This window comes from Rhincodon typus, chromosome 2 (assembly GCF_021869965.1).
Source record: "Rhincodon typus isolate 14 chromosome 2, sRhiTyp1.1, whole genome shotgun sequence".
Lineage (NCBI taxonomy): Eukaryota > Metazoa > Chordata > Chondrichthyes > Orectolobiformes > Rhincodontidae > Rhincodon > Rhincodon typus.
The window spans coordinates 109,867,721-109,881,535 of record NC_063333.1 but is presented as its reverse complement, the minus strand read 5'-3'; the positions used below and the strand labels follow the sequence as shown (position 1 = coordinate 109,881,535).

General features: G+C 40.8%; 1 protein-coding gene across 1 annotated transcript in view; it reads right to left on the bottom strand.

Annotated features, from left to right (window-relative positions):
• Positions 1 to 13,815, bottom strand: part of pak1ip1 (PAK1 interacting protein 1) — a 58,632-nt gene that overhangs the window by 33,078 nt on the left and 11,739 nt on the right. Inside the window, exons 4-6 of the mRNA XM_020514902.2 lie at positions 8,819 to 8,893; positions 8,295 to 8,347; positions 2,402 to 2,547 (exon numbers count right to left, since the gene is read on the bottom strand). Of these exons, the coding sequence (XP_020370491.1) occupies positions 2,402 to 2,547; positions 8,295 to 8,347; positions 8,819 to 8,893 (274 nt within the window). The remainder of the gene's footprint in view (positions 1 to 2,401; positions 2,548 to 8,294; positions 8,348 to 8,818; positions 8,894 to 13,815) is intronic.

Genomic DNA, 13,815 nt, shown 5'->3' with positions numbered 1-13,815 from the left:
CCCAGCTCTGCATCCTATCAATGTCCCGTTGCAACCTACAACAGCCCTCCACACTATTCATAACCTTCGTATCATCGGCAAACTTACTAATCCACCCTTCCACTTCCTCATCCAAGTCATTTATAAAAAGATCACAAAGAGCAGAGGTCCCAGAACAGATCCCTGTGGAACACCACTGGTCACCCAGCTCCAAGCTGAACACTTTCCATTTACTATCATCCTCTGTCTTCTATTGGACAGCCAATTCTGTATCCAGACAGCAAGATTTCCCTGAATCCCATGCCACCTTACTTTCTGAATGAGCTTACCATGGGGAACCTTATCAAATGCCTTGCTAAAATCCATTTACACCACACTGCTCGACCTTCATCAACATGTTTTGTCACATCCTCAAAGAATTCAATAAGGCTTGTGAGGCATGACCTGCACTTCACAAAGCCATGCTGACAATTTCTAATTAAACTGTGCTTTTCCAAATAATCAAATACTATCTCTCAGAATCCTCTCCAATAATTTGCCCACTACAGAAGTAAGACTAAATGATCAGTAATTCCCTAGATTATCCCTATTCCCTTTCTTGAACAATGGAATAACATTTGCCACTCTCCAATCATCTGGTACTACTCCAGTGGACAGTCAAGACACAAAGATCATCACCAAAGGCACAACAATTTCTTCCCTCGCTTCCTGTAAAATCCTTGGGTATATCCCATCTGGCCCAGGCGACTTGTCTATCCTCATGTTTTCCAAAATTTCTAGCACATACTCCTTCCTAACATCAACCTGTTCAAGTATATCAGCCTGTTTCACTGTCCTCACAAACGTCAAGGTCCCTCTCACTGGTGAATGCTGAAACAAAGTATTCATTAAGGTCCTTAATGAATACCTTAATAGGGTGGCACGGTGGCTCAGTGGATAGCACTGCTGCCTCACAGCACCAGGGACCCGGGTTCGATTCCACCCCGGGCGACTGTCTGTGTGGAGTTTGCACATTCTCCCCGTGTCTACGTGGGTTTCCTCCTGGTGCTCCAGTTTCCTCCCACAGTCCAAAGATGTGCAGGCTAGGTGGTTTGGCCATGCTAAAATGCCCGTAGTGTTCAGGGACGTGTAGATTAGGTCGGTTATAGGGGAATGGGTCTGGGGGGGGATGCTCCGAGGGTTGCTGTGGATTTGTTGGGCTGACGGGCCTGTTTCCACACTGTAGGGACTCTATGATCTATGACCTCCTCTGACTCCACGCACAAGTTCCCTCCACTATCCCTGATCAGCCCTACCCTCACTCTGGCCATCCTCCTGTTCCCACGGAATACCTTGGGGTTTTCCTTAATCCTACCCTCCAAGGCTTTCTCATACTCCCTTCTAGCTCTCCTAAGTCCATTCTTCAGTTCCTTCTTGGCTACTTTGTAGCCCTCTAGAGCCCTGTCAGATTCTAGCTTCCTCAACCCTAAGTAAGCTTCCTTCTTCCTAGTTATTGCTAAGCAGGTGCTGCTTGATACCATTGTTGTCGACACCTTCTGTCACTTCACTGATGATGGAGTGTAGTTGAATGGGATGTTTATTGCAGGGTTGGATTTAGCCTGGTTTGCATGTACAGGACTTAACTTGGCAACTTTCCACTTGGTCGGATAGATGCCAGTGTTGTAGCTGTACCAGAAAAGCTGAGATAGAGGTGCAGAAAATTCTGGGTGCACGGGTCTTCAGTATTATTGCTAGAATGTGGTCAGACCCATAGCTTTTACAGTAGCCCATACCTCCAACCATTTCTTGATATGATCTGGAGTGAATCAAATTGGCTAAGACTAGAATTTGAGATTCTAGAGATCTCTGGAGAGGGCGAGAGAAGATTGTACACTATGCTATCCAAAAACCCCAATCCCCTATATTCCACTGCCAGAAGTTATTAATTGTATACAAAAATGCAGATATAACTTATACTTTGGAGTCTGCATCAATATTATGACATTTCACAACATTTCTGGTTGAAGATTATGCGCATATTTCAGCCTTATCTTTTGCAGTGATAGGCTTACATTGTGAAGAACCATATTGGACTGGAAATATTAACTTTCTCTACAGATGCTGTCAAACCTGCTGAGATTTGCAAACATTTTCTGTTTTATTTTAAATTTCCAGCATTCACAGTATTCTGCTTTTAATTTCACTTAATCTGCACATGTTGTCTTTGCAATTTCCTCACCGCTTACTTTCCCACCCAACTTTGTATTACCTGCAAACTAGGATAGATTACACATTGTCCCCTCATCCATGTCAATAACCACTTTAACGAAATGGAGATAAACGAACAAGCAAATAAACTATTTTCAAAACAAGTTTGGATTTGATACAGAAGCTTCAAATATTATATGCAAGTCATGGAAGATTGAAAACTAATGTAACATACCGTTATAAATTTCACCGATGAGATCCTCATTTTACACACAATGGTTCCATGGATGGAGGCAGTCATCAGATTATATACGTCCAGTCTGTTGTTTGAAACAACGATATAACTGTCTCCACTTGGGGACCACTGAACAATGTGAGCATCTAAGAAAACAAAATTTTAAAAGTGCACGAATATTGACCCATTGGCATTTTAAGTATAAAAATGTGTTACCAAAAATGTTGTGAAATGTCATAATATTGATGCAGACTCCGAAGTATAAGTTATATCTGCATTTCTGTGTACAATTAATAACTTCTGGCAGTGGAATATAGGGGATTGGGGTTTTTGGATAGCAATGTGTCCAAGTACGCAATTTCAGATTGGAGGTACTGGTTTGAAATGTTTCCAGAATGATCTGTGAAAATTTCTTGCTTACAATCAGTGCGTATTCTGTCCTCTCCACCTGCATTTCCTCTGTTCAACCCATGATGATGTCTCTTCCCCCTGTCTGCATACATGTCTCTAGATCAGACCATCCATATGGTTTTTTTATCCCCCCTCTTTAAATCACGCAAGTACCTCCTTCATTTTCATTTGCTTGCACTTTGTTTTTGTTGCAAATTTGTCTCTTTCTTCAGTTGTCCAATTGTCTCATTCCTCTCCACTCTCCTGCTGTGATATAGAAGGTCACAGATTTGCCTCATGGTCTGTGCAGAGCATAATGTCAGGTGGGCAACAGTAGGGGTACTACAATCGGTCAATGTACCTGGGCTTTAGAGAAGTGGGAATCGAAGTGCGATCCAGATCCTCAGTGTGTACTGCTTGAAAGGCCATGTTACATGATAATAACGGTGCCATACACTTCAAAACAAACCAAATTATAAGAACAGACTAGCTCGGGTTGTGGATGAGGTTGTAGACATGCTCGCTGAGCCGGTGGGTTTGGTTGCAAACGTTTCATCACCCTGCTAGGTAACATTGTCAGTGCGCCTCCAGTGAAGCGTTAGTGTTCTCTCCCGCTTGTTATTTATATGCCTCAGTTTGTTGGGGTGTTTGATACTACTTCCAGTTCTATTTCTCAGTGGTTTGTACACAGGGTCGAATTCAATGTGTTTGTTGATGGAGTTCTGGTTAGAATACCATACCTTCAGAAATTCCCTGGCGTGTTTCTGTTTGGCTTGTGCGATTATGAATGTGTTGTCCCAGTTGAATTCGTGTCTGTCTTTGTCCGTATGTAGTGAGACAAGTGAGAATTGGTCGTGTCTCTTGGTGCCTAGTTGGTCTTGTGTATCTGTATTGTCACATTTTTTCCAGTTTGGCCTATGTAGTGTTTCTCACAGTCCTTGCATGGTATTTTGCATATTACACCGGTTTTGGGTATGGGATCCTTCATGTTTGTCAGTAGCTATCGTAGGGTGGTGGTTGGTATATGGGCTACCCTGATACCTAGGGGTCTGAGTAGTTTTGTGGTCAGCTCTGAAATTTCCTTGATGTACGGTAGGGTGATTACTAAGTCTGGTCATCATAGAATGCCAACAGTGTGGAAATAGGCCTTTGGCCCAACAAGTCCACACCGACCCTCAGAGCATCCCACCCAGACCCATTCCCCTAATCTACATATCCCTGCATTTAGCATGGCCAATCCACCTAGCCTGCACATCTTTGGACTGTGGGAGGAAAGCGGAGCACCTGCAGGAAACCCACGCAGACACGGGCAGAATGTTGTGTCTGCCTGTTGACAGACTTCAACAGCTTCAACAATGGCGTATACAAACAAATCAACAGAACACCAATGGGATCCCCAATATCAGGACTGATTAAAGAAGCAGTAATGCAAAGGTTAGAATGGACAACGCTCCCCACTATATGCTGTGAAACAGGCAGGTAGGCTAGAGGAGGTGGATGTTAGTAAAGAAGATGTGCTAGGAATTCTGAGTAAGTTGACGATAGATAAGTCCCCCGGGCCTGATGGGATTTATCCAAGGATTCTATGGGAAGCGAGGGACGAGATCGCAGGGCCTTTGGCGATGATCTTTTCGCCCTCACTGTCCACAGTATAGTGCCAGAAGATTGGAAAGAGGCAAACGTCATTCCCTTGTTCAAAGGGAACACGGATAACCCCGGAAATTACAGGCCAGTTAGTCTAACGTCAGTGGTGGGCAAATTATTGGAAAGGGCTCTGAGAGACAGGATTTAGGATCACTTGGAAAGGCACAGTTTGATTCGTAATAGTCAGCATGGATTTGTGAGGGGTAGATCATGCCTCACAAACCTTATTGAATTCTTTGAAGAGGTGACCAAACACATGGATGAAGGTGGTGCAGTGGATGTGGTATACATGGATTTAAGCAAGGCGTTTGATAAGGTTCCCCATGGTTGGCTCATGCAGAAGGTGAGGAGGCATGGGATAGGGGGAAATGTGGCAGATTGGATTCAGAATTGGCTGACCCTTAGAAGACAAAGGGTGGTAGTGGACGGAAAATATTCAACATGGCGCTCAGTTACGAGTGGTGTACCTCAAGGATCTGTTCTGGGACTTCTTTTATTTGTGATTTTTGTAAATGATTTGGATGAAGGAGTGAAAGGGTGGATTAGTAAGTTCGTGGACGATACAAAGGTGGGTCACGTTGTGGACAGTGCGGAGGGCTATTCTAGGTTACAAAGGGACATCGATAGAATGCAGAGCTGGGCTGAGAAGTGGCAGATGGAGTTTAACCCTGAAAAGCGTGAGGTGATTCATTTTGGAAGGACAAACTTGAAAGCAGAATACAGGGTTAACGGAAAGATCCTTGGCAGTGTGGAGGAGCAGAGGGATCTTGGGGTTCATGTTCACAGTTCCCTGAGAGCTGCCACCCAGGTGCATAGAGTTGTTAAGAAGGCGTATGGTGTGTTAGCTTTCATTAATAGAGGGATGGAGTTCAAAAGCCGTGAAGTTATGCTCCAGCTATACAAAAGCCTGGTTCGGGCACATCTGGAGTATTGTGTCCAGTTCTGGTCGCCTCGTTACAGGAAAGATGTGGAGGTGTTGGAAAAGGTGCAGAGGAGATTTACCAGGATGTTGCCTGGAATGGAGGGAAGGTCTTACGAGGAAAGGTTGAGAGACCTAGGGCTTTTCTCTTTAAAACGACAAAGGATGAGAGGTGACTTGATAGAGGTGTACAAAATGATCAGAGGTATAGATAGAGTAGACAGCCAGAGACTTTTTCCTAGGGTAGAGGTAGTTTTTACGAGGGGACATAGTTTTAAAGTGAAAGGAGGTAGATATCGGGGAGATGTCAGAGGTAGGTTCTTTACTCAGAGTGGTAGGGGCGTGGAATGCATTGCTGGAGAGGGTAGTGGAGTCGGCCTCATTAGGGGCATTTAGGCGGCTATTAGATAGGCATATGGATGATAGTATAAAAGGTAGTGGTGCAGGTTAGATAGACCTTAGGTTTAGGGTAAAAGTTTGGCACAACATCGTGGGCTGAAGGGCCTGTACTGTGCTGTACTGTCCTATGTTCTATGTTCTACAGCCCAAACTTTAGGTCCGATATGTAGATGACACCTTCGTGATTATCAAACGCATAAAATTAGAAGAAACCCATGGACACATAAATAACATCCTCACCTGGACAAAAGAAGAAGAGAACAACAACTGACTACCCTTCCTGGACATAATGGTAGAACGCAAAAACAACGGGGAACTCCAGACTAGCATATGTAGAAAGACCACACATACAGACCAGATACTCAATTACACTCGCGACCACCTCAACGCCCACAAACGGACCTTCTCCAGGACACAATTTAAACTAGCCACAACACATTGCAACAACCTGGAACTACACAAAGCAGGACAGGAGCACCTGTACAGAGTCTTCAAAAGAAATGGATAGCCAAAAAGCACAATCCGCCATTTTCTCTGAGACAGACCACAACAAGAATTCCTGGAGGCCTGGTATTTTAACCAGAACTCCATCAACATTGAATTAGACCCAGTGTAGAAACCACTGAGAAACAAACAGACCTGGAAGTGGTACCAAACACCTCAACAAACAGAAACATATAAATAACAAGCGGGACAGAACACCAACGCTTCACCAGAGGCACACTGAGGTTGTTACGTAGCAGAGTGACGAAACACTTGCAACCAAACCCACTGGCTTGGCAAGCATGCCTACAACCTCAGACACACAAAAATGGACACTCAGAAAGACAGACAAAGTAAAGTTGAAGGGACTTACATACCCGGACTGACCAAAAGACAAATACAGACTGAAGTGTGAGACAAATGCAAAAATTGAATAGTAGTTTTCTGACATGAAGAATTCTTATGTTAACATATCAAGGAATTCCTTTAAATGACATCTTATTTCAGGGAAGACGAAGAGAGATTAAAAAGAAATGAACAGAAAATGCCTCTACACATCATAAAAGAAATCTATATGAAACATAAATAATTCCAGGAACTGGCTCCTAAATTCACAACATAAAATGGTTTGGAATTTAGCACTAAGAGCAGAGTGAAAATATTATGGAGGGAAGAGATTACTTCCCATAAGGGCTGGAGTATAAGGATGCAGACATTATGTTGCAGTTATACAAAACCCTAGTTATAAACATAAACAAAAACAGAAAATGCTGGAAAAACTCAGCAGGTCTGGCAGCATCTGTGGAGAGAAATCAGAGTTAACATTTTGGGTCTGGTGACCCTTCCTCAGAACCTAGTTATACCCCACTTAAAGTACTTTAAGCAGATCTGGGCATCAGATCCTCGGAAGGATATTTTGGCTTGAGAGGGATTCAATGCAGGTTTACTAGGTTGATCCTTGGAATTCAGGGGTTAATTTATGAGGAAAAATTAGGCAAATTAGGCCTTCGTCGTCTAGAACTTAGAAGGTTAAGGAATGATCTAATCATGGTTTTCAGTAGAAAACAGGGAAAGATCGGGTAGATAAACCCTTTCCACTCTTTGAGGATTCTAGAACCAGGAGGCATTGTTGAAGAATGAGGCCAGACCATTTGGCAGAGATGTCAGAAAGCATTTCTAAACAAAAAGAATGCCGGATATTTGGAACTCTCTTCCTCAAACTGTGGTCGATACCAACTGAATTGTTCAATTCAAATTTGAGATAAGCAAACTTATTAAGGTCATGAGGGGATATGGGAGGCATATGTAGTTAGGCTACAGATCAGCCACGATCTTATTGAATGGGGGAGGAGCTCAAAGGGTTGAATGACCTACTCCTGCTCCTATGCAAATGTGCTAAGCAAACTACATCAATTTAATGAGGATAGAAAGCATCAACTGCCACTACTGTATTCTTCTTCAATATCAATATAAACAAGGAAGCCTTACCAACCTTGCAGGTAAACAGATTCCTGCTTCTTTTCTCACACCCCCTCCAAAAAAAAGAGAATGATTGCTATGGGAAAAGGAAGCATTTAGCACTGCTCTAATGGTGCTCCTTTGTTCTTAATGATTAACAAAGCATCACCAGAAACCCATAAATATTTGTCCATTGTAACGAATTAGTGTAGGTTATTTAGATGGCAACAGTCAAGGAGGGGATTTCACAAGTTGAATCACCAAAAAAAATCATCTGGTTACAGGAGACCAGAGCTACATTAATGAAAATGTTGTAACAAAATTGAATGGGAACTGTTAACATATCCATTTACATTAGTAAATGCTGAAACAAAAGTGCGACCAAACATTGTGATCACAGGAAATTATGTTTGTGGATAAGAATCACATGCCCTGTAGAAGGCAGAATAAAAAGAAAATCAAATTTAAAAAAGTTTAAATGCGCTAAGCTTGTCTCACAGCTGGAACAGTGCAATACTGAATATAAACTGTAAATGTGCATTCTATTCCAGTTCCAGTTCCATGAATATAATAATCTTAAATTGCAGTCTAAAAACTTACTCTGATTTATATTTTTGATGAATGCGGATTTTCCATCAATCAGATTCCATGTTCTGTAGAAATAAAAGGACAACTTAGGTAGGCTACATGTGCATCACTGGAACTACTTAAAACCTTTTTTTTTGTAACTAAAAATTCACTGTGTCAAAGTGCACAACCCCTATTTATCAGAGAACAAGGTGTGTGTGTGTTTGTGAGTGTAAGCCCAATATGCAAGCCCTACAAGCAAGACTTCATATTGGGAATGGAAAAGTAGAAAATTACTCCTTTGGCAGAACACCATCACAACAAATTGTTGAGAATGAATTTCAGATCTACACCAAAAGAGGAATCCCATCATAATATCCCAGAATGATTTAACCATTGGTGTTGAAATTGCTTTTAAGTTTAAACTATTTTTTCTCTATCTTCAGGAAGAAAATAACATTATAGGCACTTGGTTACATCATATATGCATCATTGTGCTAATGTTGCTATTTGCATATCTGTAATCAGACCTGATTTATCCAAGTATATCCACATACCTTAATGTTTTGTCTGTTCCTACTGATAAGGCAAGCTTTCCAGATGGATGTACTGAGAGTGATGACACATGGCCCCTGTTTAAACAGAGCATCTAATTTAGAATAGCATAACAATTTACCTACAAATATCCTTGATCAACAGTCCATCTACCAACTTTAATACTCACTGTCTGCACCACAAGCATTCTATAATGATAATGTATGATCTACAGGATGTACCACGCAACCTCCCAAGTCCATGATCTCCACTGTGCAAGATTAGCAGCGGAAATGGCAGATGATAATGAGTTGGTTTATAAATCAGGAGTTTGGCTTCCAACATAAATTTCAATCTGTGAAGGATAGAAATTGGGGAAAAAGAGAAATCCTCAGGTGGTAAGGGAAGAGAAGATCTCACTGAAGGTAGCAAAGGTAGTTTACCATAGGGTAAAAAGGAAACCCATGGCAGGGGCTAGTGGGGAAGAAAAGTAAAATAGCTCAGGTGTTGGTGATTTACGAAAGCATTGCTAAGACAGCGGTGGGAAAACAGGTTAAGCCAGTGAGTTTTGTTGAAGTGGTAAAGGAAAGCACAATGGAAGCCAAAAAGCTGCAAGAGAAAGAATGTATAACCTGGTCAGGCGTTGGTCGAGAAGAAAATGCCTTACCTCTAGAAAGAATTTACTTGCATGGGTAAGGAGCAGGTAAAGAAATTAAGCTTTTAACACACAGAACAAAGTCAATCTTTGATGATGACAGATGAGGAGATATGCAATTCAAAAGGAGTATTGCCAGAAAAGTTGGTAATATATGGAACTCATGGTGAGAAGAGCAGTGTTCCATCATATAAAGTGAGGTTAGAGAGTCTGGTGAAAAGTGGTGGTAGAAGTAATTGAGAAATTCTCTGCTCCAGAAATACAGTTTATCTTGGTAATGATATAGCTGGATCACAGTGGGGAGTGATGCCTAAATAATTGAAAAATCAGTGGGGAAAAAAATCAGGCAACTGAGGTGTGAGAGGATCCTGGGATTTTTCCTGACCGTGTGTGGTAACAAGGTCACAAAACAACACATTAAAACAGGAGGAGAAATCAAAAACTAAAAGATAAGGAAGTTGAAGTTCAATTATCAGAGAATATTTTTGATCAAATGGTTGAGAAGAAACAAGAGCACGTGGAGGACAAAGTGGACGTTTTTAGTTCAGAAAAATTAGCTGAATTACAACAGAAAGTTGAAAAAACTAAAGCAATTATATCATTAAGCGTACACAGAAGAAGAATCAGAGTTTATCTCAGAATGTTACTAACTTAAAAATGCACCTTGATAAAGAAATGGAGACTATTACATATTCAGGCAAATGAGAAATAGGCAGAAGTTCATCAAATTGTATTACTGGTGAGGTTATAGAAAGAATTAGGATAAAAGAATTACGTTTCTACTTTTTGCAATTAGGGATGCACCTAATGAATCAACTAAATTAAGTGCATTTAAATTAGTTTTTGGACAGGAGATGAGAGGATCACTGAAATTAATTAAGGAGAAATTGGTGAGTCAGAGTTCAGAGATTACACATTTGGACTGTGTCAAATTTTAAGGAAACATTAAATAGAGCAGTTGAGTTAGCTAGTCAGCATTTAAAAGCAGCACAGCATGTGATGAAACAGGAAGCAGACAAAAAAAATCTTGAAGGCAAGGTTTAGTGGACCTAATCAAAATGAAAGGAGAATGAGTGAGGCGAATTGTTTGATAACAACACCCGATCAAAAGAAATTTCAGAGTATGTCATGTGAATATGCTCAAAAGATATTTTGATAGGGAAAGAAAGCAAAAAGGAGAATGTTACTTGTTACAACAGAGTGAAGAACCAAATCCCAATGATTCTGAATTGTGCATTCTTCAAATTAAATTGGACAATGAGGAAGTTCTCAAAAATTCAGATAAATTATTCAGTTGCCTTCTTCTGAAAGGCTGAAATGACCTGAAAGAGTTATTACAATCACAGAGAAATATATGGAAATAAGCTGGGAAGTACGAATTTAATTATGCATAATGTAGATTTAGGAAATGCTGTTCCAATTAAGCAATATCCTTAGAGGTCTAACCCTCAAGTTGGCACAGGTTCAAAAAGAGATAGAATGCATGCTCAAAGACAATGGAATTGAAATGAGTTGCAGCAAATGGAGCTCACCCATAGTAATGGTGCTAAAATTTGATGGTACCCAATGATTACATGTGGACTATTGCAAAGTCAACGTAGTTACAAAATCTAAATCATATCCTATTCCACGTTTGGCAGACTGTATTGAGAAGGTAGTACAAGCAACTTGTATTTCTAAATTGGACTTACTCAGACATTATTGGCAAGTACATTTATCTGAGAGAGCGAAGGAAATCTGGCTTTTTTTGACACCAAATGGACTGTACAAGTTTCAAGTCTTGCCATTTGGTATGAAAAATGCGCCAGCCACATTTCAAAGACTAATGAATAAATTACCCAATCTGGTGATTTTTAGTTACACCTGGAAGGAACATTTGGAGCATCTATTAGAATGGTTTGATCAACTGCAGGAGGCAGGCTTGGTGATAAACCTGGCTAACAGCGAGGTCACAAAAGCCCAAGTCAAGTTCCTGAGCCATGTCACTGGACGTGGAAACATGGCCCCATGTGATATGAAAACAAACGTGACTGGGGAGTTTCGTATACCATTGAAGAAGAGGGAAGTACGATGATTCCTGGGACTGAGTGGTTTTTAATTGGAGACTTGTACCGAATTTTAGCAGTGTGGGTGCTCCACTGATTGACATGAAGAATTGCAGAAAATGTCAATGGATGGATGTCAGAAAATATTCGACAGCCTGAAAGCTGTGTTAACCACTGCCCCAGTGTTAACCGCACCTAATTACACAATACCATTCAAGAAGACTATTGATGCCAGTGATGTGGGTGTTGGTGTTGTACTTTTACAAGACAATAACAAAAAGGTAGAAAGACCTATTGGGTATTTTTCCAGAAAACAGAACCAATCATCAACAGAAATATTCCACGATTGAGAAGAAGGAGATCTTGAGCTTAGTGTTGGCATTGCAACACTATTATCTTCGACCCATTATTGCCATTAATGTGTCTGAGACAATTAGAGACACTACTGATAGCCCTTAAAGTTTTTGGAAAAAATTTAAGGATAAAAATACCAGACAGTTTAGATGGAGTTTATTATTGCAGCCATTCAATTTGAAAATTATACACATGGCAGGGCAAGAGAACATAATTGCTGATGCGTCGTCACAACTTTGATGAAAGATGGAGGTGTTTAGTGATGGGAAAAACAGACCGAAATGGAGTATAGTGGAGAATGTTTGCATGCTTATATGTGTAATATACATGTACTGCTGTGTACGAATAGCACAAGACCAATGGTTTATAAAAATTAATCCATCTTTGTATATTGATGGGGTTTTTTTTTATAAACGGAGGTGGGGGGGGAGGTGTGTCAATACTATGGCTTTGAGAGGTGCATTTTGTCCTGTGTTTTTTTTTAAATGAAGAAAGGTTGTGATAGACATGCCGGGCAGTCTGCTTCAAATTCAAAAGTAAACAGCTTGGGTTTTGTTGGTAAAATGTTGGAACAGTAGTAACAGCCTGAATGGGTGGGGTCAAGCTCCCACAAAACCAGGATTTTTAGTTTTAGTTATTCAGTAGCAGTTGTTGCTGGGATCTTTAAGCTGGATTTGGAAGCTGCAGTATGTCTCCCTGCTTCATTCCTTCTTTCTCTCTCTCTCTCTCTCTCTCTCTCTCTTTCTGTCTGTCTCTTCCCCCTCTCTGTAGGGATGTGATGTAATGAAATCATACCTTATCAGACCTTGAATTCAGAGCCCAAGATCTGACCTTATGCATACAGTATCTGGGAACATGCCTTCATCCAGTGGTCAAATAGAACATCCTTGTTACTCTAATTAATTGAAGAATTGTGTCTCAGTCTTCACACAAATAATAACACCCCGATTCCCACAATTTACCAGAAAGCTGTTATTTTTGCCTTAACAAACCAAAGTTCAAAGACAATAAGTTGCTTTTGTATGATTGAAGAAATTTTAAACTGATACTTTCTTCAATGCAAAAATAATTAATCATCATCTGTGGTCTTAAATGATAATAAGACTAAGACTAATCAACCTGGTCCAGCATCCGTAACAAATGTCTACACAATATTTAGTCTACTTTCAGGTTGTCTCAGGGAATTCATTGCTACCTCAAGGCAACCAGAAAGTAGGTTTCAATATTTTGTAAATAGATCGAATTGGAGTGTTTTTTCTGAACCATATTCAGATGCTGTGTATAAATCCACAGGAATGTGGGAATTCTGTTAGGCCATTCTGCTACATAAAAATATTCGAGTACCAAATAATGAGACCATGACTGATCTGCATTCCAACTCCTTCTATCTATTCTCCCACTTTGTCATCCTTGGTATGGCATGAAGTCCAGTTTGAAGCAGCACTGCTGTGACAGAATAATCCAGGGAATTTCATCATGACGGGCTAGGTGGTATTCAGGTCTTTTATTTTAAAAATTGTGGATTGCGTGAAGGAGCAGGAGACAGCTAGACCAGAGAACGAAAACGTCTCAAAGCATTAATTAGGTGAGCAGGCATATCAGTGACTGACCTACAGCAGCAGCTGTCGCAAATCTGGGTGGAGACTGAGCATAGTGAGCGAAACAACTAAGCCAGAGAAAGGACCTCCAGCAAAATCGCAAACAACTAAAGCACCACATGGAAAACAACTGTAATGCTGTTCCAACCAGGGGAAGAATTTATTGGTGAACAGCCAGAAAGTATATCTAGTCAAGACACTAGAAAAGAAGGTATGGTACAGCCTAGTAGAATGACCTCCAAATACACATTCTGTGTCACATGGGTGGCTCAGCTGCATGGAATAAGAAGCATGATACAGCGCGCATGTGTGGGGGAGAGGGAGAGAGAGAGAGAGAGAGAGAGAGAGAGAGAGAGAGAGAGAGAGAG